This window comes from Poeciliopsis prolifica, unplaced genomic scaffold, assembly GCF_027474105.1.
Source record: "Poeciliopsis prolifica strain line A6 unplaced genomic scaffold, Auburn_PproV2 SCAFFOLD015, whole genome shotgun sequence".
In the NCBI taxonomy this organism is placed as follows: Eukaryota; Metazoa; Chordata; class Actinopteri; order Cyprinodontiformes; family Poeciliidae; genus Poeciliopsis; species Poeciliopsis prolifica.
The window spans coordinates 10,883,705-10,910,777 of NW_026562390.1; the positions used below are offsets into that span (position 1 = coordinate 10,883,705).

The 27,073-nt window shown below is 37.9% G+C and overlaps 2 protein-coding genes across 3 annotated transcripts in view; both read left to right on the forward strand.

Moving 5' to 3' along the window:
- Positions 1 to 13,070: 13,070 nt before the first annotated feature.
- On the forward strand, positions 13,071 to 15,622 carry LOC129366292 (transmembrane protein 250). 2 transcript variants are annotated; one of them, XM_055040041.1, is made up of 2 exons: positions 13,071 to 13,271; positions 13,505 to 15,622. In XM_055040041.1, the coding sequence occupies exon 2, from the start codon at positions 13,656 to 13,658 to the stop codon at positions 14,073 to 14,075; it is 420 nt and encodes a 139-aa protein (XP_054896016.1). In that variant the 5' UTR covers positions 13,071 to 13,271; positions 13,505 to 13,655; the 3' UTR covers positions 14,076 to 15,622. The 2 variants fall into 2 exon arrangements, with proteins under 2 accessions (XP_054896016.1, XP_054896015.1); XM_055040040.1 differs by having other exon boundaries at positions 13,071 to 13,260.
- Positions 15,623 to 18,778: 3,156 nt separating this feature from the next.
- The window catches only part of LOC129366307 (nucleus accumbens-associated protein 2), a 34,689-nt gene continuing 26,394 nt past the window's right edge, over positions 18,779 to 27,073 (forward strand). The window contains exon 1 of the mRNA XM_055040066.1: positions 18,779 to 19,104. The gene's annotated coding sequence lies outside the window, so the exon portion shown is untranslated. The remainder of the gene's footprint in view (positions 19,105 to 27,073) is intronic.

Genomic DNA, 27,073 nt, shown 5'->3' on the forward strand with positions numbered 1-27,073 from the left:
ACCCACACACATACAAGCTTAGGCCTTTCCTTTTCCTTTTCTTTTTCCATTCTCACAACACCCTCCACAACCTCTTAAAGTTGTACAAAACGCAGACAGATGAAATCCAAAGCAACCCCCCACCAAATAAAAATAAATAAAAAATAAAAACAGAAGAGTGTGACCTGTGGGATCAGTGTGTGGATGTGAATGGGAAGGAAATGCAAAGCAGAGCTGAAAACGTTGCGCCTCAAATGGCTGGGGCTGAGGAGGCGGGGTCTGGCGGCTGCCCCGGCAGCCGTCTCTCCAAGTCTTCTCCCATTAGCACCAGTAGGGGAGACCCCACCCTTTGGCTGCCCCCTTATTGGCACCTTTGCCTGCACCCCATCACTCATCTCCCAGCCATCATCCATCACCCATCGCGATCAATAGGAGGCCACGCATTCATCAGTTCCCTGGTGCTGATGGGAAAAAGGAGGGGCGGCAGGGATGGAAAGGGTTGGGGATGGAACCGTAGCACTTTGAGGGCCAGACGAGAGACAAGAATATCTGAAAGTGAGTAAAAACTGAGGAAAATGTGATAGGTAAAGGAGGAGGAGCCTTGTTAAATTGGGACATCACTGAGGGGATTTTTAAAAACAAAGTTGGATTTCTTTATGGCTTTTGATCTCACCAAGGAGAATATTAATGCGTTTAGGGGTATAAAATATGAGATTGTGCAGAGTCTATTAAGACGTAAAGAGGAGTGTTGGAAAGTGACAAGAGCTTTAATAAAGGCCTGTTTAATATGCAAAAGTCACAGTGCTCTGTGGCAGTGATCATCATCACTATGAGAAATAGTATCTCTGTGCATATCATGTCCACTTGAGGTGTGGCAGCCAAAAACATGAAAATGACTCCATCACCGCAATCACAGGAATACTGACGAAAAGTATAATTACACACATGGAGCACACAAACACGCGGACACACATACAGGGAACATTACGGTGCAATGTCACTGTCAGTCATCCAGCAGTAGTCGGCTTCCAGCAAGGCTCTGCACTTAGTGTTGACAGCTCATAAGTTCTACCAGCACGCACACACAAACACACATGCTGGCTCAGCCCTGAAGGTGGGCCGCAATGGATCGCACTTTACCATGATGGATGCTCTCTCTACCCAGAAAGGTTAGGGACAGGGCAATAAGTTACTGAGCACCACATTCGGGGCGACTCGCAGAGGTTACCGGGAAATATACTGTACAGTGACAGCAAATGCTTGACTGCTGGGATGTGAAAAAATGTGCAGTCTACTTCTGATGGGGGGTTTAAGTTTGACAAGCTACGAGAGCTCCTTTTATCACTTTATTATATATAAAGTTCTGCTGAAACATTTTACATAACTAATTTTACCATAAAAAAAATGTGAAACACTTGGGTGGATATGGAAACTTTTCCTAAGGTATTCTGTGTTCCTAATGTTAAAACCACAAGTTTTAATACATTTTGAAAAGACAACATCTAATGGGGGATGGAAAATAATGTTCTTTTGAGAATGTTTTTTACGTATATGTAAAATAATATAAAAACTGTGTTATCCTTATTCATTAAAACACTCTAAAATGTTACTTTTGAGAGCCGCCTTTCAATGTTTTAACATCCTCTACTATTTTAGAACCTCTACAATCCTACAAGCTGTGGAAATGTCCTACAATTTTTGTCAAAATCTTTTCAGTATAGCTCAATCTCAGTCTGTTTGGCTGTAGTGTCCCTAAACAGCAAATGTTAGTCTTATAACAGACAGAATTTTGACCTAGACTTTGACTGGGCCATTCAAAACCGGGAATTTGCATTGATCAAAATCACTCATATTCCCAGGCCTTGCAGTATTAACAAATTTTCTTTCAGGGTGGCCTTCCACCATTTTATTATGTGGAAGTCTATCACATTAAATCTAAAAATATCACATCAACGGGGCATGAATACTTTTGCAAACTCCTGTAAAGTTACAAAGTGCACAAATCCAAATCAAAAACCACAACTTCTTGAGCTGCTTTTTAAAGCAGGTGAACGCGAATGTCCAGTCCAACCATTAACCACACTGACGTATTTAAGCGTTAACAAAAGAACATGGGATGAGAGTAAAGAAAACTGGGGGTTAAATGACATGTCTAGAAGCCACATTGCCTCCACGAAGTAGCTGAAATCACCCAGTCCTAAAGTCTTCTCTGTGTGTGGCTGTGTCAAATGTCACTCTCAGGTTTCGAACCCTGGGTCTCCATCTGCTCGGACAGCTCTCACTGGATTATTCAGGAGGAGGCTAAACGCTCTTTGTACCGAGCTGACTGAGACAAAACCCCACCTGGGGAGGAAAAGCTACCAAAAACTGTGCAGCAGCTCACTCGTCTTAAATATTTTTGCTTGCATGGGACTAATTGTCATGGTATCAATCACATGTCCATCAAGAGGAACCGTTTGAGCCATTTGAAATTGTAGTTTTTGCTGAATAAAAACAATTGTGACGTAGAAAAACACACATAATAATGAATAATAGAAAAAATCAGTTTAAAAAAAAAATCAATGTCAAGCGTATTTTTTTAGACTATGTATATTTAATTTAAATGTCAGTGGAACAAATATACTTACCTAATATAACCAAATAGAATCCGACTGTATGTAAGAGCAATAAATAAACATCAAAATCATAAACAAGGAATTCATAAAGAAAAAAGTAACTACACAAGAACTCCCATTTGCAATTTATATAAGAGACTCAGAAAACATATAGAAGGCACTCTTTTGAGATTAGACAAAAAAAATTAACTTTTTGGCCAACATGAAAGACACTGTTCATAGAGGACCAATGTTCACCACGAATCATCCAAAAAAAAACATCTCCACTGTGGATAGATGGTTCATTTTTCTTCTACTTTTAGGGACTTTTTAGGATTCCTAGTTGTAAAAACATCAAGAATGCTCCACGAAGTTGTCATTCCAACCAGAAGAATTGAAGCACCAAACAGCCCAGAGTTTTGTCTCTAACATGGCTACTGAGAATGTAGAATTTAGTGCTAATAAATATCGATAGTAATTTTGCATAAGCTATTTATTAGCATTTGTGATCAAAATAGCAATATTACATCTGATATGAGGTGGGACATCATTCTCGGTTACAAGCTGAGACTCGTGAGACAGGCTGGACACAGCACACAGGGAGGGATTGACCGAAGCACATTCAAGTGGTAAAAAGACCGAGTCAAAGTCCAAATCTTGAGTCTGCTGCTTACTGGCATTCCAATCTGAGCTAGAAATGTTTTGATAAAAAGAATAGACAAATATTGATAGAGACATATCCCAGCAGACTTGCAGCTGTAATGACAGTAAATGTGCTTTCTGCAAAGAATTATGAACACATTTCTATTTATTTATTGTGCACTCCTTTGTTTTGTTCTTTCCCCCATAAAACCCCAGTAAAACACATTAAAGTTTACATAAAGCAAAGTTGGACCATCAAAACTTTTCGATGCGCTGTTTTACGCATTTCATTGTTAAGCCTATCATCATTCATTCCTTTTTAGCTTGTCTTCTTTTTCTCGTGTGCAGTATTAACATTTACACTTCGTAATGCTTGCAGTGGTAACTAGCTTTACCTCACACACACCCACGCATTCACATCACACCAGTAAACACAAGTGTTTGCTTGCATGTAAGATAGGAACAAGTTGCAAATAAAAGATGTCTGTGTTTAATATTTGAGGAGTTGAAGGTAACCGCAAACCTACAAACCTAAGGGGGTGGGCAGTGGCTGAGTGTGAAGCTGGACATTTGATCTGGACACCTATTGTAAAAACCTAGAAGACTGATATCCTCAACCTGATTTTTGTTTCACCAGTTCATTTTGCTTGTTTGTTTTCCAGGTTGGCAGCGAGCATTGCTGTTCATTTGTCACAGAAATGAGTTAGAGGAAAATGTGAAGTACTGCAACGGGAAGTTGAATGCAAATAAAAACTATCTATACCTTCAAGGCTCATGAGAGCCAGACTGTAAAGTGGATTTGTAGGAATCCCATAAACATTAATTGACAGCAGTAATCTCCTGTCAAGCAACGTAAGAAATATGAGGCGCAGCAGGGATCAATCAGACATTTAGAGACCCCATCTGGAGCTAAAGACAGAGGCACAGTGAAGAAGAAACAAGCTGCTTAGAAGAAAACAGCTAAGCAGGTGCTTCCAGACTGTAGAATTTAGCTACTAGCGCAACACATTTTGTTTGATAATAAAATATGCCAGAGCATGGTCCTATATTGTGATCTTCAAAGAGTTTTATCATTAGATTCAATGCTTCCCTGTTTCAAGATGCAACAGGAAACAGGCCCCCAGTGAGCATGCAATACCTTTTCCCACCAGATGACCAATATGTTGCAAACTATCTATATATTAATAATGACATTTTATTACAATTCACTTACAGATTTTAAGTTTGAACACTAAATAATATGCTTTTCTTTCTTTGGCTCACTGAATACATCTCAAACCCTGAGTTTATGTCCTGTAACTTTAAAATATATTGCTGGTCTGACATGCTGGAATCAAACTGTTAAATTTCCATTTCACCATGGAGTAAAACTTTACACAGTTCTGAAGAGGCTGCCATATTTCATTTAGCATTTCCTAACATGTATTTCAAGGTCTTTGGAAGAGAAACAAACTCACAGAGGGAATGTTATGGAGATCCGATCATCCAAAATTGTAAGTCTTTGCTACAGAGAACTTTGGACGTCGTTTTGCTTCTTGTCTCATCCTTCTGACTGTACATGATGGACACTTACCTTTTCCACTTTTTATCTAGGCTAGGGATTCTACATTGGATGAAATGGGAAGGCATCTCTTTGGGTGGCTGAGGTGGTTGTTAGATGGCTGCTATGTGAGCGGGGGTACTTTTGTACTTTATTTATCATTAATGGGGCACAGGTAAGAATACACAGCTCGTCTGGCTCTTTGTTACAGAATTAGAAGACTGGTCCAGAAAACCAATGCGTTTATCTCATGTTTTCAATCTAGGCCACGTTTTGGTTCAGCTCACAAGTAGGTCCCACAAGTAGGGCCAGTGAAACACAATAGGAAGAAGTAAGAACCACCTGTTTTAAAGAAATAAACAAGTAAAGTCAGAGGTACAACAAGAGACTGATATGATTTGGAAGAAATGAACCATTCAGCAGTCAGTCATATTTTGCCACGTAGAAATAATTTACAGCATAAATCTTTCTGTATTAAAATGTTCACATGAGTTGGTCAAGGGGCTTGATAGCATGATTCAGTCCAGACATAAATCAGTATAAGTGATCTGATAGATTTTTCTGTGTTAATGTATAGTATTCTTGGCATGTGTGCAATAACTCAAATGAAGGCAGGGAGAATGAGTGTGTCCAGCATCCAGCCCTCTGTTGGCCAAGCCAGCAGGGTTAGGTCATCAAATCGACAACATGACTAACCCATCAATTCACCTCTCCTGACCTCTCAGGCCAATCAGGCTAATGGCTGCCAGTGGTCTGAGTTTTATTTTGCTAGGATCCTTTCAATTGCACCACTCTGTGTTCATAAGCACACTCATAAGCAGACACTTTCCAGGTTTCTAACCCATGTAAATGTCTCTATACTGGCAGGTTCACAACTGCTGAACTCTCATTAGCCTTGACATTTCACTCTTTTCCTTTAAAAAGTGTTTTGTGTGTATTTGTCCCCATATACAACTCTCTAGTTTGTATAAAATGCACAGCGTGCATTCAGGTCTACTAAAATGCAGAATCGCCATATTTTGTCCGAGCTGTCCGATTTGAATCGATATATCTGTGCAGACTGAATCTCCATAAATCGATTGTATCGTAAAAATGTTGAAATGGGTGTGGCTATGAGCATATACTGGAAGTGACAGTTAAATTGATCTGATCCAGTGAGTGGTCACTGTATCATGTTTTCAATTGTTCGATATAATGATAATGTATGGATTCCTAACTGACATTAGTTTACATAAGGGCTGCTATTCCATACGGTCCGGTGTTTCTGCTCTGTTAATGTCGTTATTACATGTGAAATGTGTCCAAATGACAGGTCAAAAGAATTGACAGGACAGAGCAGTGTTTCTTGCAAACATGTAAAGTGTTATCTCGACACTAACAATAAGAGAAATTAACTGAACCAATATACAAATCAAACCAATAACCAATATATAAAAAACATAGATGGAATCATTGGGTAGCATGTCTTTGGAAGAAAAAAACTACAGAAAATCTGGCAGTGTTAAATTATTATTATTATTATTTCTCTCTTTTGTTAAATTGTGATGTAATAAATAAAAAATACGAGTGTTAGAATTGGGTGTACAACAAAGACAAAAAACGACAAAGATCATAGCAGAAAAACATAAGGAAATGTTCAAATCCATCCATCCAACCATTTTCTGTACAGCCTTGTCCGCAGTGAGGTCAGAAGGGGTGCTGGTGCCTATCTCCAGCGAACATTTCGGGTGAGAGCCGGGGTCACCCTGGACAGGTCGTCAGTTTGTCGGAGGGCAATGTTAAAATCACCGATCGCAATAAAATAACATCACTACTACTACTGAGAAAAAACTAATAATAATAAAGTTTGTGAATGTGACCTACAGTCAAGACAAGGAGCTATTCATTCTATTCACTTTTTAAAGGGTGTCCATTTAAAAAATGCATTTTTAAGAGCTAGTTATCCTGGATTCATTGCTCTTCCCTAACTTCACTGAACCACATTGATCACCATATAGCTAAGGCTGAGAATGAGGATGAAGGGATGAAAAGGATTGACCCTTAAAAAGATTTTTGGAACTGATAAATCTAATTGCTTTTGGACAGAAGAGAGGAAGCTGGAAACACTTTTTGCTTTTTATCGTCTTTATATATTGCAGAATGTTTCATTTTCATTTAATCATGTAGCATCATTGTTAGTAATGTAATAGATTTCAGAAAATGTCCTGAGCTAATAAAGAAATTTTTAACACATAATCATGCCTCTTTTTTTGGAGGGGGGGGGGGGGGAGTTCTGCCACAAGAAATTAAAGATCACAATATTTGCTATTGTATTTTTTAACCATCTGTCAACTATGTCCTGCATCTTGGTGTAATGTTACAACATAAAGATCCCAACCATTTCCATTTTCACTCGGCAGTGTTGTTGTCCACCCTACCCTTAATTCCATGGCAACATCATTCATCCTGCAGCCGTCATTAATCGTTTCTTTCTCTCATTTTCATGAAAAAAAATCAACTGAAATAAACTGTGCATCTTTTTCAAACAGAGCAATTTCCCTGCCATCTGTTCACCAACATAAATCAGAGCTTGTTGATGTAAACCTCCTCCTTCCTGAAGCAAACTTAATCCCCCCCGGCCGCCTCCTCCCCACACACCCCAACTCCCTTGCTCTCTAAATCATCTGTGCATATTAATATCCTATGCTTCACTGCCAGCCACAAACAAATCAATATGCAAAACATAAAAACGGGGCCTTATCGTGGTTGTCAAAATCCTGATAACAGAAAAATTTCAGTAAAGGTGAGTAAACAGCTCTTTTTATAAATGACACGTTTCTATTTTGTTAGGCAAACAGTAAAGAGAGAGTAATCAAAATTGTGACACCATCTCTGGGGTTTACAATTGGAACAGTGCAAATACTATCATAAATTCAACCTTACTTACTTTCAGATGTTTCTTGAATGTAATAAATAAATAAACACTCTACCTGTTTTTCAGCAGCCTTACCTCTGCTGCTGGTCTCCAATAAGCCTTTGTCCGTTCCGAGGTCCAAGCTTCACAACTCTCACTTTCCCATACAGATGTTTCCCTATAAATCCATAATCCAGCCTCAGGTCCTCATGCCAGGAATTAACAGTGGCCAGGCCCAATTGGGTACCAAGGAGAACAGAACACACACACACACACACACACACACACACCCCCACACACACACACACCCACACACACACACACACACACCCCTACACACACACACACACACACACACACACACAAGCCAAAAGGAAAGCTTTATATGATTAAAATTAATGTTTGTTTATTAAGTTGAACTTTAAAATCAGCTTGAACTATGCTAAAATTATACCACGTTTCCCGAATGTTGCTTTTGTAATGTATATTTTTTATGGAAACAACCTCTAAACCCCATCTTGTTTTCCAGGTCGGGTTTAACATGTTTGGCATATTGTCGCGGCCTCACAAAACATCCCACCAAAACTTTGAGATACAACAGTTCAAAGCAACATCTGGACAGATAAATCTACAGTGCAACAGGAGCTGGTTTTTAATGACAGCAGATGGCTGACGGGATTAGGAAACACTCACACACACACACAGATGTGTGCGCACAAGAGACACACGAGCACAAGAAATGATGAAAGCAAGAGGAAAAAAGCACTGCAGAAGGCTGACAGTGCTTGAACAGCTCTGTGGCTCTTTCCCAAATAGATTAACGATATAAATAGAGAGTGAAAGTTAAATCCAATTAGTTATATTACATATATATATTTTTTTATATTAGACTTTAATCTTTAGAACAGCTACGGTTTATAATTTCAACATTCAATCAAACCTTTTATCTGCAAAAAAAAACACTCGCTGGGAAGACCGACATCCAGATGCTATGTATGTTCCCCAGAAACATATATTCATTTTTCAAGAATAAATGTAATGTAGAATATCAAACTCATTTACATGTACAAAAATATGTTTGTGACCAAAGTTTAGTCTGAGACAGAAATCTGTTTTGGAGCTCCACTGAGTTACTTCCTGACACACAGCTTTGATTAAACTTTCACTAATTAAAGCCTTCCTCATCTTATTAGCTCGACTAATTGATTTAATTTGTTTCAGCTCAACTATTGGCTGTGACCTCTACTTAGTTAATGAATTAATTGATTTAGCCCAAGTACATCTGAAGGAGTGAAAGAGCATTTTGACTCGTTGACTGTTTAATCTTGCTCACCCTAGAAAACTAATTGGGCTATGATGGCAGGAAAAAAAATTAAAACTTGACAAGGAAGAACATAATTTATATTTTAAACCTTAAAGTAGTGTTTTTAATGGGGGGGGGGTCTTGCAAGAGGAGAAATATAGCAAACTTTTCTGGCCACAGTGCGTGATTATAGCCCGTAGATGTCTTTTATAAGGTCTAAATCAAGCCTAAATCACCAGTGCCTGCTTTATTGACATCGTTTTTCTCAGTAATGGCAGCAGACAAAAAGAGCTTCTTCAGCTTGGAAGCGGTTATTACCCAGATGCAGGGTGAGGATGCTGCGTTCATATCTTGGCACCATTTAGGGCCATTTGCAGCAGTAATGGTGCTGAATGTATTAATATTTCAAAATGAGTAATAATTTAGAAGCTGGAGTTTGTTCAAAGGTCCCTACAAGGCTTGAGTCCATGCTGCTGGATGAGCTACTCTTCACTGGATTAAAAAGTGCTGCTGAAGGTAGCTAAACTTGAACAAATAGCTCCCTCTAGTGGCGAATAAAGCAAATTTTCACTCTCGATCACGTCTAAGAGGGACACAGAAGAACAGCTTTCATCATGAAAAACACAGTTGAGAAATGTCAATAAAAAACAATGCTTTAGGTACATATTCTTAAAAGATTTTTATAGAAAGTATTACAAAAAGTGTAACATGACCTTGTCCTCCAAAAAGCATTCAGTAACTCTTAAACTACTAAAGTTTAAAAAAAATAACTTTAGATGGTGTATTTAAAACATTTCAGCTGCGGATGCATTTCTAATCAAGTTCAACTACATAGATTTTCAGATCAAATACAAACTGTTTAAAAATGCTCTGCTTCAAGATTACCACCATAAAGCTACTTTTTTGTCCTATTTGTTTGACCCTATACCATGAAATAACCTTTTATCCAGATGTCTTAAGCTACCTGAGAATGAGTTCACTGTATGCCAATAGCCTCCATAGTGACCAGATCTCAGAGAGGCTTTGGGATGTGGTGGAGCAGGTGATTTTCTTCATGGATGTGAACCAAAACCCTACAACACTTGTGTGATGCTCCTATTTGAGTATGGGGCCAAAGCCAGACTATGACCTGGAGAGATTTGTATTAGTATATAGTTTTGTTTTCAAATAATGGAACAGTAACTGGTATGTAAAATATCCTTTTACAAGCTTAAAAATATAAAAAATTGTTTGCAAAATACTTTCCTATGCAACATAATATGCGCAAAGGTAAGATACAATACCAAACGTCACAACAAAATACAATACTGTGCTATGTTATTGTCAAGACATGTCTGCAGTATATTTACTACGTGTTTTTCATGCAAACACACATCCTCCTTTAAACAAAATCCAAAGTACAGATTGTAAGATTAGCAGACAATAAAATTTCAAGGTGGTTAATGTTTCATTTCAAGACTGATGGATGTATGAAAGTATTCACTTTATCCTTATAAAACTGTGAGCCCTCTATTTTCTTCTATAATTCAACCCAGACAACTGTAACTGTGTGTAGTCCCTTTTTTAATTACTGTGCAATTTAAGAAAATCTGAGTCTGTTCATTTGTGTGTTTAATACATGAAATGTCAGGAGCAAACTGCAACTCCTGGACTTGAGTTGGGTAAAAACACATGATGAATACCCAGTTTTAATAAATACAGCCATTGAGATTGAATGATCTGAGCTGACTCAAATTTTCATGGAACAAATTACATTAATGAAGCAAACATGGATTAATGTATCCAGCCTCAGTGACACCTTTATGTGTGTTTGATTAAACATTCTCAGGTTTGTTTTTCTCATTTTGCATAATACACCTTTAAATTCTCGCCAATGTGACCCAGCACACTATTAACAACCATAATAAACTTTTTTTTTAGTGTGTGCATTTACTTTGACTTATGGTCACCTGCTGCCATCTGGCTTGCTGACAGCCAGCGGAGATGTAATCCTTCTTCGAGCTCATAAATCGGTCCAGTGGAGGTTACGTGATCTACAGAGTGAAGCACACTCACAGTATGAGGACGTGCACAAGTCCACACACTGTGCAACCTTGTGTCGGCTTTACAGAAACACAAATTCAGATCCACACATGCCCTTTGCAATGTCTTTTTCTTTGCAAATGGCTGCCAGGATAGTCACAAGACTCCACTTTACTAGCTCGCTTAAATCAATGCAGAGCTGCAATGAATCCTTTTATTGAATTAGGGCGTTTTATTTTGCCACCCCTGTTTATTTTCAGTTGAAGCAGATTAAAAAGGAAGGAGACACTATCTAATGTAACATAGTTAAACACTACTTGATACACCACTTTTGAAATGTCCATCCATCAGTGTATGTTTACCACTTTGGATGATGTTTTACAACATATGAAGTCTGAAGAAATGGAGTAATATAATCTTCACGATATGCGACCCCCTATCTTTACAAGGAACTAGTACGTATTTGCTTTTCTCAAACCTCAAGACGTATACATGTGTAAGAATAATCAGACGTTTAATGACTCACTTTCGGTGTGCACTTTTGAAATTCTTGATCCTTCTGCTGAAGCTCCTGATTGCATTTATGTTTTCAGATGTAGGAAAATATGTAAGAATGGTAAGAAATAGTGAAGAAGTGCTTAGACCTTCTATGAAAAACTAACATGCAAGTTCAACATCTCCATAGACTGAAAAGATGCTGATTCAAAATGACATGGCCACTCCAAGCTTGACACCCTGAAGCTCAATTGAAATGTACACTTTCAAACCAACCAATTAAAATGTTTCTAACTTGTTAATCTTCCCTTTTTATGTATTTGGGGCACTGCATAACAAAATGGGTCAAGGCAGCAGCACCCCTGTGACCTTGCATTGAGAAATAAGTCTAGACAATGGATAGATGTCTGAAGACATAAGGCTTACAATGTTTTTGCTAAGACTGAGAGAGCAAAGAGGAAGCAAAATTTCTTGATAAAAAAAAAACAATCAAATGAAAAGCCTTTTCCTGCAAACTTTATCCCTGTAGAAAATTCTCATGAATTTGACATGTATTTCCATTTCCCACATGTAGCTCATAATTCCAACATGTTATCAAGTATTTTTGTTCATGTGTTGTATATGTGGTAAACTTGTGGTCACAAGAGAACCACATGCACACCACATGTGATCTGATCTTTTCCATGTGCAGATCATGTGCTTGTGCTCAGTGTCATACCCTTATCATGTGTTCATGTAAAAGTATGTGGAGCATCTAATACCACTTAAACTGCAAACCCAGGCAATAATAGTATATTTGAATGCTCTATTTTATCTATTCTGTGCTAAAGCTGTCTTCTAACACCTCCACCATGGTGCAATGCAAACCAAGACAAAGTGTGTTTCACTCTGTCTCACCATCATAGATCGTCATACATTATACCGATACACATTATGCAAATATCTTAAATTTTTAAAACATTCAATTGTAGGACAGGAACAGAAGTACGAAGTTTGAAAAGAATGGACTGATACCAATTTGTGGCTCAGGTGTCTCAAATGATATACATATGATATACATCTAAACATGTAATAAACAAATGTACACCTTGAGTGTACCATGTAATACACATATTTGATCCCTATAAATGTCAGATGTGGATTTCACTATGACTGGGCCAAGATTTCCCCTCAATTTGGTTGTGTTGTCTTAGGCTGCAGTACTGTAATAAAGTTTTACTGTTCAACCAAGTCTATAGCATGTAGAGTCTAATTCCTTCAACATCACCACATCAGATAGATAGATAGATAGATAGATAGATAGATAGATAGATAGATAGATAGATAGATAGATAGATAGATAGATAGATAGATAGATAGATAGATAGATAGATAGATAGATAGATAGATAGATAGATAGATAGATAGATAGATAGATAGATAGATAGATAGATAGATAGATAGATAGATAGATAGATAGATAGATAGATAGATAGATAGATAGATAGATAGATAGATAGATAGATAGATAGATAGATAGATAGATAGATAGAGTTCATGTTCATGGATGAACACTGTCCCTTTAATTCTGACGCTGACGTCACTACACGATGACTCGTTTATTTTGCGACCGCACCGGCTCAAATTCAGTCTGGCTAAAGCTACATCCATAGACAGAAAAATATAAATCATAGTGTGAAAAATACCAGAAGGGATTCTGTTTGGGGGGGAATCTTCTGCTCAACGCTTCAAAATGTGATCCAGCCACCAGACGCCTCGGAAAACAGCAGCCCTAGTTTGCTTTGAATCAACGGTCTGTTTCATGTATGATCCTGCAGGCATTCTTGCATTTTCTGCATGTTGCTCTGTGTCGTCGCTGCGATTTACTTGAATATGCGTCAAAGTAATTCGTAGATGTCTTATCCCACCTGAGAATGCATCGTTTGCATAAGTCTGCATTTTGTAGAGCGTTTCTAACACGTTTTGCATTTACAAAAGCATTTACAGGTTCCAGTAATATAAACTGACTGTGGTTGTTTTTGCTTTTCTTCTTGCAGAGTTTTGTTGCATACTAAAGAGGGAATCTGGAAATTCCACTGGTATTCCTGAGCTCCTTCACTAAAGCCGGTCTGGGGGCTGGAAGCAGGTCCCACTGTGCATCCCCACTTGTCACTCCTGTGCACCACACTGGGCTCTGGTAGCCCCTCCATGCCTATGATCCCCATCCCACGCAGGGTGCGCAGCTTCCATGGCCCCCACACCACCTGCATGCACTCTGCCTGCGGCTCGGCGCACACCACCAAGCTGGTGCGCACCAAGTACAACAACTTTGACCTTTACCTGCGCTCCCGGTGCATGTACAGCTTCCTGCGCTTCTTGCTGTACTTTGGCTGCAGCCTGCTGACCTCTCTTCTTTGGGTGCTCCTCTCTGCCCTCTTCTTCCTGCAGTACGTCAGTGTGCGCGTCCTCCTTCGGCTGCAGTACAAGCTTTCCGTCATCCTACTTCTGCTCGGACACCGGCGCCTGGACTTTGGAGTGCTCAACGATCTGATCATCTACAGCATGCACATCACCATGTTTCTGGTGGGGGGACTTGGCTGGTGCTTTATGGTGTTTGTGGACATGTAGCTGAACTGCTGACAATGTTGAAAAGACTGAAAGGGTGCAATGAGCAGGCATCAACCGGCAACTTGAGCATCATGTGGCACTAGACGGGAAAGTACCTGTGAAATCTTTTGCAACTGTTGCTCAGCGCTCTAAGATTTGTCATCCTTAAAAAAAGAAATTTTATCTTGCTAGATTTCTTATCCATTCAACGCCAAGTCACATCACTATTTCATCTTTATAAACAAACCATTAGGTTTCTGTGTAGTTGATCATTGCCATTGCTTGTTAAATATTTAAAAAATTGTGGAAATAAATTACCATAAAAATTTTGAAATAACACATAGAAGCTTCTTTAAAAAAAATCAGATTCCGTCTTGTTCCTATTGATTGTGGTTGACTCATACACTAATATTGACTCATCTAAATAATAAATTATAGAAGTTGATTAAACCAACTACAGTTTTGACATGTTATATGATGGTCAAGAAACCTCATTTGCTTATAGACAATTACTTTAAACCTTCAGTTGTCGAGGCCAATAAAAATGGAAACATTTTCACTAAAATGTAAGACGACTGAGAAAACAAGTACGAAACACGGCAGGGGAGCACACTGCTCCTCCATCCACCTGACCGGCAGTAGTTCAAAAATTCTTTAGCTTCTGACCCACAAAATAACAATGAAGGAAACAAGTCTTGATTGAGTTTATACTTTTTAATCAAATTCAATTAAACAGAGATAAAATAAAAATTGGATAACAGCTTATATAATTTCAAAGAAATTGCCTCTACTCACTAATAAGAGCATTTTTTAATACATATGTTTCACCATAATACTTGTATAGTAAAATTTCTGAAGAGGATCCCATTCTGCCACTCAAGTTGATTTGTGACTTCAAATGAAATTCCATTTTAAAAATGTACTGATCATCTGTTAACCAAAGTCTACTTTGTTTCTTTTCAGTTCCAAACTAAAATCACTTTATTGTCTGCTCACATTAAGATACAGACTAACTAATTTGACATACTGTTTAAACAAAGACATTTGTTGGGTTATTGTTTAATGGATGGAGGCCTTCATATGCAGTTGTTTGAAACCATATACATTCAATTTGGAAAAACAAAACACTCAGACTTACTAGAAGGGGACCAGCAACTTGTATTTCATCCATTTGTAAACCATTTTGTCAAAATAACTGTTTGTTTTATAAAGCTATGACTTACTATAACAAAAAATGTGAATGTCACAGTTGCATGAAATACTGACGTACGACTGTATGACGCAATTTTGTCTTTTGTTTCAACATATCCTGAGGTTTGCTCTAAAAGCCACAGATAAGTTTGACTATATTAGGCCATGTGCAAACATTATCTTTTAAATATACATCTATATTCCAGATTAAGCAAATGTGCAGTTACATGTCAACCCATGGAAGCGAAAAAGGAGCAGTGATGTGTGATTTTGTGGTTAGTGTGACCAAATGTAAATGGATTTAACGTGTTTTTTTTTAAACAATTATTTAATAAATATTCTTGTCTGTTGCATTGTTATTTAAAATGCAAAGCCTAGGGAATGTGTTTACCATGCAGTCCTGCACTCTTGATATCATGCCTCGAGCTGTGTCACAAGAGTGTGTGACAGTTCATCTTGAAAACGCCTCTGGGTCAAGTGTTCCATCAGTCGCTCTTCACATGGTCTCAGAGTCGCTCTGACAGACTTCTCTGTTTAGCTTCCTCTGGCACACAACCACAACTGGACCTCTCTGTTTCTGCCAAGCATAACAATGGACATGGCTGGCTCCCAACAGCCTTATATAGCCTCATTTACACTTGGCATAAAGGAAGCTAACGGGAACTGCTGAGACCTCTGGCTGAGCTGAAATATGCATTTAAGTACTTTATTCTAAGGAACTGAACATTTGATTTAATATAGAATTTGGTTTTAGTTTCCTCATTAAATTATGCAAAAAAATAAAAAAAAAAAAACAGTCTGGAAATAGTTTAAATGCCAGCTTTAGATCTGAACTTTTGACACTAGCTGGTGGGCTGACTGAGACATGCTTGAGACCCATTTGGCCTCTGGCTGTAAATGGATAATCGGGGCAACAATAAGCTTTTGTGCACAGGATAAACACATCATATGCCTCATTCTGAGTCTGGGCCGATCTAACTGCTCGCATGAGCCACAAAGAAGTAGTTCTGACAAGTCATCACCCCTTTTCATTTCTTCTTTTTTGCTTTAAAAGCTGGAAGTTGTTTGCTTAGTCTGAGAGACTCGCCAGACTTAATTAATCACTTGTTGCGTTTGTTTCTGGAAGCACCATGAACCTCTCACCTTGTTTACCATATTTTCCATCAACATTTTGTAACAGTTTTTACAAATACAAGTTAGGTGGAAACCACATAGGATCATAAAAAATGTAAATAATAATCTTTTGTGGGTAAAAAAAAAACAACCTCAATCTATAACTCACTTTAAAATGGCAGTAATTGGAGACTAAGAGTATGTGTCATTCAGTTTTACAAGAAAAAATTGAAACATTTTTAGAAATATTTTCTTGCCAGACTAGTGCAGTCACTGAAATACAGCAAACAGGCTTGTAGAGCTATTACGCCTGATTTCCTCAGAGGCAAATGTTATGTTTTAGCAGCCCTACCTAAAACATAAAACGTTTATTTATTTAAAGAAAGAGACTAACGACTTACGGGTGACAAAATCACTGGGCTGGGGGTTATGTGCTACTCTCCTGGTGAACCCTGGGAAGCATCTGTTCCAGATGTTATCAGCTCACATAAAAAAATTTAAAAAAAGAAAGAAAGAAACAACGGCCAAGTTTCTCATATTTCCCCAAGCTTACTTTTACTTTGCTCGGTAAGTAAACTGTAAGAAAACATCACTAACTATTATGACATGTCAAAATAACATTTTTGACATTTTTCAATGCCATAACATTTCATCTGTGTTAAAAAAAACATTTAGTGCTAATTGGAAAGAAAAGTAAACTTTCTTTTTAAAAAAAATAGCAAAGGAATACAAGTTGAACAAACAACAAATTATAAAGATGACACATTTAGCTGCTGTTCAGTATAAATAATATTTGGACATCATAATCTTCTGCATGACCACCCTTCTTACTGTGGTGGGTGGTAAAATAAATATAGGTCATTGTCCAGTCTAAACGCCAGTGGGTAAAGGAAATGGACCTCCATGTCACATCATGTTTATACCCTAGAGAGTTAAAATCTCATGGATCACTAGTTAGAAGGTCCATGACATTCTGTTTACATATACAATTGCAGACCTGCATACCTTTACCTATATCTGTTAATTCATATGTTCATAGATACATGCTGGGATATACAGACATATCCTGGGAGGGTCTCTCAACTCCACAATCCTAATCACTAAAAAGTGAAATAAGAGTATTGACTGTGACTGTATTCAATTAGGCCCAAAGTTATTTATGCTGCTGGTAGATGTAAGTTCAAACTAATCTTTTAGTATTACCAACATGAAGTAAGATGAAATGTTCATCCTGTTTTCTTATTCTCAAACATAGTATGATTTTTATCTGTGAAATATGCTACATAAATACACTTTACTTATTTATGTTATTGTTTCAAAATAGTCTGAACCTGCAACAGACTGGCGACCTGTCCAGGGTGTACCCCGCTCTCGCCCGGAACGTTAGCTGGAGATAGGCACCAGTAAGAGTTTTAATAAAAACTGATGTTTTTTTTTTTTTGTTTTGTTTTGTTTTTTTTAATGTATGTAAGTAAAGTTCATCTGAAAAGTGCTTTTCACAGACGTAAGATCACAAAGCGCTGTGCAATAAAAATCTACCTTACAAACCATACAAAACACATAACCAGCAGAAGAAACACGACAAAATCAAGAGATAAAAGCCTGGGAAAATAAAAATGTTTTGATGTTTTTGATGTTTTCTGTCTCATTTCCCATTTGAAACAATCTTCTTGGTTAAATGAAAATCATTTTAGTCTTTAATCGGTTTTGGGCTATTCTGTAAAAATCCTACATACAGGCAGACATACTAGATAAATAATGCACATATGAATATGTATGTTTAAGGCTCATGTATTTATTTATTACATAAATATGTAATAAATTCGTTGAATACATACATACATACATACATACATACATACATACATACATACATACATACATACATACATACATACATACATACATACATACATACATACATACATACATACATACATGAAACACTGTTGACTTGAGGTCACTCCGCCAGCAGTTGGCGCCTGTAATTTAGGAGAACAACACACATGCGCATCATGTGTCCTGGGCTGTCTTCATGCAGTGACACGTGAGATACCCACACATGTAAATGTAATTCAGGATCTCCTTCGTACTCAGGCGTCCTATTTACAACGCTTTTGTGCTTCAGTGCGGCACCAAACACAGCGAGAACAAACTTAGACGTCCTTTAGAGCTCTCTAACTATTAAACAGTGAAGAAGAGTACACCTTTAAACCCCTAGAGTGCACGAGATCGTGTATTTAAAAAAAAAATATATATATGTGTATATATATAAAAAAAACAGAAAAGAAAGAGGCGCATGACATGACAGTTAATGTACCGCGCGTACGGTAAAGTGAGCGACCGACTATGTCTGCGTCTTTAAGCAGAAGTCTGTACGGACTGCTGCATGATGTCAGCCTGCTCTCGGTCCGTGCGCTGCTCGTGTGAGAGCCGCATTTTACTTCCTGCACAGGGACAGGAGCGGGCAGAGAAAGAGAGAGTGGGATAGCGAGATGGGGGTACGAGCGGCCGAGACAGGACTAAAAGTGATAGAGTGAGCCAGCGGACGAGACGAAGGAAGAAGCCCGGGGCCTGCTTTTGTCTCCTCTCCCCCTTTTTTTTTTTTTCCTTTTTTTTCTTTTTTTTTTTTTTCTCTTTTAATAGAAGAAGAAGAGAAACGAATCCTACAAAGTTTAGAGGTTATCCAGCCTGCCCACATCTGCGCCAGCTGACAGCCTCAGTCTATGGAATAGCGACATATCGGGTAAATATATCCCTCTCCCACAACCCTCCTCTCTCGGCGTGATATACAGTGCCTGATTTGTGTGACGCATAGGTTTTTTTTTTTTTACCATGCATTACTGTCTCGATTCTCTCCCTTTATTTCTCACTCGGCGAGTGAGAAATAAAGCGACACTCCAGGCGCTACGCTGAAATCATCTGCAGATTCGCTGCTCATCCTTAAATAAAAGTTAACACTCCACAACTTTAATAAGAAGTAATGGGAGCTTTTACGTGGAGGAGCCTCCTCCCCCTCTACTTGAATGCGTAAAGCGCGACTGTCGAAGAATTTTTTTTTTTCCTTTTTTTTTCTGAAACTCGTGAAAATCCGGTGTTGATGTTGGTCAGCGCTTTGACCTCAGGAAGTAGTGTTGTCATTAGTGTCAACTGTACAAATGGCATGATGCTGCGATGGGGCTTACGTCATGATTTGGCCCACAAATAAATATATAAATCAATCAGTCACCAGCCAGGACTGTAAGGCAATAAGTTGCGAAGTGGCATGTTGCAGGTATGGGGGTACAAAGAGGGAGGTGTGTATGTGTGTGTGTGGGTGGGGGGGTTGTCAACTGTGTTCTTATCTCAATACATTAAATAGGAAACTTGTTTAAAAAAAAAAATTAAAAAAATCATGTAAAGCAATCACATAATAGAGCAAAAATAACCAATCTTACATAGGATTGTGTAGTAAACATAAAAATAAACCCAGATATGTTGGTTTTAACTGTAAATTATTCAGAGGCAAGTCTGATTTGTGGTGCAGTTTACCTCACCTGAACTTTGTCATCAGACCATACATCCATACACCCATACACACACACACCCACACTCCCCCCCCCCCCCCACACACACACACACACACACTTACACACTTTTTCTTTTTATTGTGTGTACAGCAGTGCAATGTGTGGCTAGCCAGCAAGTAGTTTGTGGCAGTTTTTCTTCATTTCCTGTTAGTGTTCTTTCCTCAGCAAACACTTTCTCTCTATCACCATGTTGTCATTGATGTTGTCTAAACGGTTGCATTTTGTGTATACCCAGAGGTTGTTTGGATCCTAATCTTATAAATCTGAGCCTTGCAATTTTATAATATTGTTGAAAAAGTGTTTTTAATTATTTTTTTAGCATCCTGGTCCCAAATCCCGTTTCAGTTGTGTCTTCAAAAAACTGGCTTTTCTTTTCTCCGGAGTTAAAAAATCACATTGAATAGGAGGTTTTTTATTTACTTGTAAGAGAACTTTAAAATCAATATATATGTATAGGTGCACCTAGGTACCTTGAGGCAAGACAAACACAGGTTTGTTTTTCCTTCACGCCGTTTTTCTCATACCCACGCTCAAATACGAGGAAATCATTTCTGGGGATGTAGGCGTGTGCTGCAAAGTTTTGTTTTTCTCTCATCCGAGTTTATCACCACATACGTGGAAAATGTGGGAATTTATTGTTCTCCTGAACGGACTCCTTCCAGCAGTCAACCAGCATTGAATTGGAAGACTGCCATGGAGTTTGTGATTGCTCTCAACAGCTGTATTTGTCTGTTTGTGGCTGTGTGCATCTGTGTGATTTGGTGGTGCATTAGTGTGTCCCAGGATGCCCTTGTTCTGTGGGACTCTCAGTTTATGGCATTCCAACAAGAAAAATAAGAATAAAATAAATATATGGACTCCAAGTAGTGAAGATATTATTTGAATGTTAAAAAAAAAAGTATACACTGTATGCAAGTATGCATGTATTCATTTCCTGTTCATGACTTGACAAACCTGTTAAGCAGTTGGGGAAAAACCAACTAAAAACTATTTACTTCATCCCCATTTCCTTTATCCACTTGTCACATCAGTAAACTAGCGGATAGATGCCTGTTGGTTCCATTGGTTCATTTTAAATAATTTCTTTAGCATGAAAAAACCCCAGACACAAATGTTGTTTGATTTAACAACATCCGTGCTTTATGATAAAGGTTTGATGACATAACAAAAAAATGAAAATGATAATATCCGTTCTACTGTCTTTACTTTTAACTAGCCTGCAGCTTCTTTTGTCATTGTGTGTGTAAGTGCGTGTGTACACGTAAAACCGTCTTTTTTTTATTTTATTTTATTTTTTTTTTATGAAAGTTAATGCTTGGTTTTTATCCCGCCCTCTGCTTACCAATGTAAACATGTGTGAAGGGTGTGTTTACATGCCCATAATTTTCTCTGAACTGGAATGACTCACTCTTCATGGGTTGCGATACAGAGCACCAATCATACATCATATTGACAAACAATAGTGGTGCGCTTTCTAGGTATTGCCGAGCTTGTTCAAGGAAAGCCCTGAAGGATAAAAACCTGCTTGGCCTGTTTTGTTCAGGCATGTTGCCATTTGTGGAAAAGAGAATTCAAACAGTTCAGAGTAACACGTGAAAACACGTCCTTATTCTCAGTGTAACTTTAGACGATTCCTAAAAAGACCGACATTAACACACCAAGCGAAGTTAAGTTGTGACGGGAAGTTCAATTCAAAAGATAATGTAAATAGATGAATTACAGGAACAAATGCTTGAAACCTTAACAGCCTTGTCTTTGTTTTATGGTTTTAATCTGCACTCTCAAATATGGTGCAAACCCAAAGTAATAAACACCACAAATCTCCCCAAAGAACAAGCAAAAGAGTTGGCACAAACTGAACACTAAAATCTGCAGGGGTTTTTGTATTCATTTTTAGTATCCAGCCTAAGAGTGTTTTCAAGAAAAAGATGCTTTAATACAGTTTCCTCTTAAAGATGGGTAAAATACAAAACAATGAACAGTGAATAAATGTCTCTAACTTGAAGATCTTTACTTTAATGTTTTATTCAACGTTACAGGCTGTAGTTAATTTCTTTTAGAATTAATTACATTACAATTTCTTTATTGAATTAATTACGAAATTAAATTATGTCATTTTTTTCACTTACCTGCTCACAGAGTTTCAGCCACACAGGTTTGATTGAAACAACCTGATCAAGTGTTGAAACTAAAACTCCTTATATTGTTTTTTTTTATTTTTTATGTAAAGGTAAAAGGTAACCCTGGTGCGTTCATATAAATCAGTTCATGTCAGTGTAAGACGTTAACAGGCAGAATTGGTTGTTAGTCATTAAAAAAAAACTTTAAAAAGTAGTGATTTTATCTTTGTAATATAAAGATTTTCAGAATGAGCATACCTTGTTACATCAGCAGAGATTCTTGCTGGAGACCAGAAATGCTCTTATTAGTCTTTTACTAGCAAATGTCAGTCACTGGTTTTTGAGTTAAAATACAGATTTTGCAGGTGCTGTCTTGCAACAATAAATTAGTGCTCGGAGTCACTACTGGGATAGCAGATGTGTCAAGATTAAAGAGACATGCCTGTGGGAACCTGAGGGCAAGCCCATGGAGACCAACAATCATCAAACATTGTGTGCGCTAAACGGCAGATCTGCTGAATATAAAACAAAAAACAGAGCTTTGACTTTCACAAAAAGTTGAATTAGCAAAGCTATAGAATGAACTTTCTGGATATCTTCGCACTGATTGCAATATCTCTTGTCACATAGTTTAAAGTGGATAACAATGCAAAAAACTGATATTAGAGATATCGTGAATTACTACCGATAAGGCCTGTAAAAAACAACAATAAATTAAACATGCAATATTTATTCACCTGTTTGCATGGAGTCTTGGAATAAATAAATTTTTCCCGTCACCCGTTAAAAAATAATACAACAGATGGAAGTTCAAACATTTATTTGCAATATTTTTAGGGTTGTTACCATCTCTGTCAGAGGGAGCTCCATGTAGTTCATTCATAGAACCAGTAAAGAACTGTTTCTTTCACCAGGCCTGATTTGGAGCTGAAACAGCTGCGTTAAAAGAACTGTTGTTGGAACCCGTCCTCAGGTTATTTGAAGGATTGACACTCTTCGAGAAAAATAGATTAAGAGAAAATTAAATTGAAGTTACAGAGATGTGTTAAGTTGGATTTAACTTTGCTTATTTTCCAAAGCATTATTATTTCACTCCTACACTAACACATATTACAGAATAAATTAGCTAATGGTAATGTATGATTGACGCTACATGAATCTTTACTGGTGTGTGTGGTGCTGTTTTCCTGATGTGTTCTGGTCCATGCAGACATACTTACTAATAATTTAATAGTTTGAAATTTGATATCATTTGTATGTAACAAGGGACACTGCTTGCCTATTTTATTTTTTATTTACTTGAATTTAATACCCTTTTTTTGACCACTATTTAACTCTGATTCCCTTAGGGTCCGACTGCTATTCAAGTTACAACAGTTTCTTCCTAAAAAAATATGCCAAATGTGTTTTTGTCCTTTTTCTTCTCCCGAGATTTGCATTTTTCATTGTTGCTCACCAGCGTGCCAATGTTCTGATGTGATTTTTCACAGAAACACTTGTAACAAATCATCTAATGTATCAAAAAAAAAAAAAGAGAGAGAGAGACATTTCAACTGTCAGCTATGGTGGAACATTGTGTTTGCATGATGTTCTTCTTTTTTTTTATTACTATTATTTCACTTTTCTAAATATAATCTGCTATTCACTTGAAGAACACACACGCAGAGAGAGGGTTTTGCAGCCAGAAGTCCAAGTTTGCAAAGTACTTTAAAACACTTATCTATATCGTTGTCACTTACTGAGCACAAAGATGAAGTTCTTGCTGAAAACTGTGTGAAAATATTGTAAACTGAGGTGAAAAGTGTGAGCCACAGTGAATCGGTAAAAGCCCATAGGAATCTTCAAACGTATTTGGCTGGCTCTGGCTCTTTACGTGCTTTTCAGGAAGCTTTCCAAGAATTTAGACAATGAACAGTAAACATGGCATGTTCCTAGAACAATTCCACATTAGATCTTAGAGATCACGTGGCTCTCTCCCTCTCTGTCCCTTTTTTTTTTTCTCAGAACGGACTGCCCCCACACCACACTCCATAGCAGATAACTAGCAGCAAAGTCTCATGTTCCTTGTGTACGCACTGCAGTTACACTTGACAAGGAACTGGCACAAAGTGACAGCAGTGCTATAGTGCACACTTTATGGGTGTGTGCCTGCGTGTGCAGGTGTGTGCATGCGGTCCTCTTTCTCTCTCTCACTTTGTCTCAGAGATTTCGGCTAAGTGGCATGTTTGGCTGTTGGCAGAATTCCTAGGAAGATCACATGTCATGAATGTCGTGCCTGTGTTGTGTGGGCGTATAAGTTTAGTGGTGTGATCGTGCATGTCCGTGCAGTTGTGCATGGATGGAAAAAGATTATTAAAAAGAAAAGAATGTGAAATGAAAGGCAGCATATGCACATGTGATTGCTCCAAATATTTTCAGCATGAATAGAAGCATGTAGCCATGGCAGTGAATTACAAAGTACTAAGAAGTTTGACAAGGACGTGTTGCTGAAATAGTCATGAGATTGCATTCTCCAGAAGGATGGAAAATTAGATTTCTTTACTTAATGACACTTCATAGTCGATAGTGTTTTGCTTCATTTAATGGCTTTTGTGGTATTAGTCCAGTAAAATTTAATTTAGCCTAAATAGTCTTATAGACAAGATGTTTCATTGATCTTGTCATGTAACGCTTTAAGAGCTATGAAAAGTTGCAATTTGTATATTTGGACTTTCTGGCTCCAGATGTTGTTGGTTTTTTTCTGTTTTTTTTTCTTCTGAAATTAAAGAAGGCTTTTTAAATGGGGTCATACCTTTTTGTAGATCTTTACATTTTAGAGAAGGCTCTCCTGACAAACTTGAGGAAATACACATGCACGCTTTCAGAAAGACCGAAATAGGACCATACACCAACACAGACTTATGCAAAGTACAGAAAGAGCATTCTGTGTGACCTTTATTCTGCAGCCCACCTTAATTTTCCATGCTCGTTTGCTTCGTACCATACATAATTAAATTGCTGCAAACTCCAAGCCTCACTCAAGGCTGCTACCAGAAAACAAAACCTGCTAATCAGTATATAAGATAATAGCTGAGGAAAGCAGATAGGCAGACCCTTCCTCTGTCATGCTGACCTATGTTGCGTGTGTTCTTCATGAACTAACGGCTGGACAGAAAGCCTGACAGGACCAGCAGAAAAAGACAGAAATGTGAGGTAAGTAGTCATTGTTATTACTATTCTTCTTACTTTCATTACCAAAACTAATATCGATAGTGCACACACCCTTTCATACAATAAGCGTGAGAGATTTGCTGACTTGTTTGGGATTCCAACATAGATGATAGTTCTGTGGAAGTTGTGAGTAAGGCCCCATCCACACTTATGTTGATATTTGTGTAAAAGTGTATTTTTCTTCTATGTTTGGAAAAAAAAAAATCTGCATCTTCAGTAGGATGCAATAATCTTGAGCAAAAGTTAAACATCTCGATGTAGTCTAAAGCAAAGAAGGATAATACTTATTTATGGATCAATGCAAATACTGGGTATGATTTTTTTTTTTTTACTATGCTAAAATAAGAAGCGAATCAGAAGAACATGTGATTTGTTGATGAGTTCATTGACACAAGTGTGAAATATTCCATAGATCACCGGTTAGCTTAAAGCAGAAGTTGTACACACAGTTCTAACAAAGATTCGTTCTTGTCTTTGAAACAGCCGTCCAATGAATATAAGGAAGTAGATAAACCGGTGTTGTCAGGTTCTATATGTCACATCTTTTCATTGTTGCTTTAACACTTTGTGTCAGATTAGTATATGGCTCAGGCCATGTTGTGACATCATTAGTAATTCTCACATTTTTTGCAGCACAGACAAAAAGTGTGTTTGTGCTGTCGTAGCCCCGCCCAACTACATATCAGTTCCTTGATACCTATTCTCAGCCTTTCCAAGAATTAAACACAGTGCTGCATTTTAACATTAATATAAAGATGTGTGTTGAATTAAACTCTTGGCCGGAATGTTTAGCAACTAAATGGAAGCCAGCTGATTCAACATAAAATGTATACAGATTTCGCAATTGAGAATGACGTGAATTATACTTGCAGAGTTTTCATTTCTAAGAATGAGCATTAGCGCTGGGATATTTCTGCACTAGAAATGTACAGAGCATGTAGGAACATGTTGTTAATAACATAAGGATTTAAATTAATCACTTCCTGGAGGCACTTGAGGAATGTCTGGCTCACCTTCAGCTCATTGGTTTGGCTTTGCTTTAGGAAACCTGCATACTTTACTCATACCCAAACGAGCACACTCTTATTTCTCACTTTACAGAAGACAAGGGATTTCCTTTTTTTTCTGTTTCTTATTTTTGCGGTTCAAGAGCACCAACCGCTTTACATTACTTTATTCATCTCTGACTACAGTCAGAGACACACAAGATGTTAGCCGCAGCCCATTACAGTTGACATGGTTATCCAGGGTGACATGTTATTTGAGTACATGTATGCTGGCTTAGTGTGGCGCTGACGGGAAGATTCTTAGGTCACAGTTTATGTGTGGGAGGGTGAGGTGGGGGGCAATGCTCTTAAAATAAATATGCATACATCTCTGAGCAATGGAGAAAATCATCTTTCATAACACATCTTTGTGCGAATCGTCTTTCTTTGTCATTTGAAAGTATCTTTGATTCACTTTCCCTAATTTGAAAGCAGAAGACTGTTTCGCCCCTCTCTAGTTTGTATTTTTTAATTAAAACGTTGTTTTTTTAATCCTGTGAACTGAATGCATTCTCTTTGCCCTGATTGAATGATGTACATGGGGCTTTCAGTCATTGTGGCCACAGCTCTCTCACTATGTCTTTGTCTCTTTGTGTGGGTGTGTGTTTGTGCATTCCTGTTTGTAGACAGTGGAGCAGTGATGCTGAAAGATGTGTCCTCATTTTTCACTTCGCACCGGACTTCTCATGGCAGCCATGTTGTTTTTGCCTGATGTCACACGTGTGTCACTATTTTGCAGTCACCTCCAAAACAACGACTTTTAGGAGGCG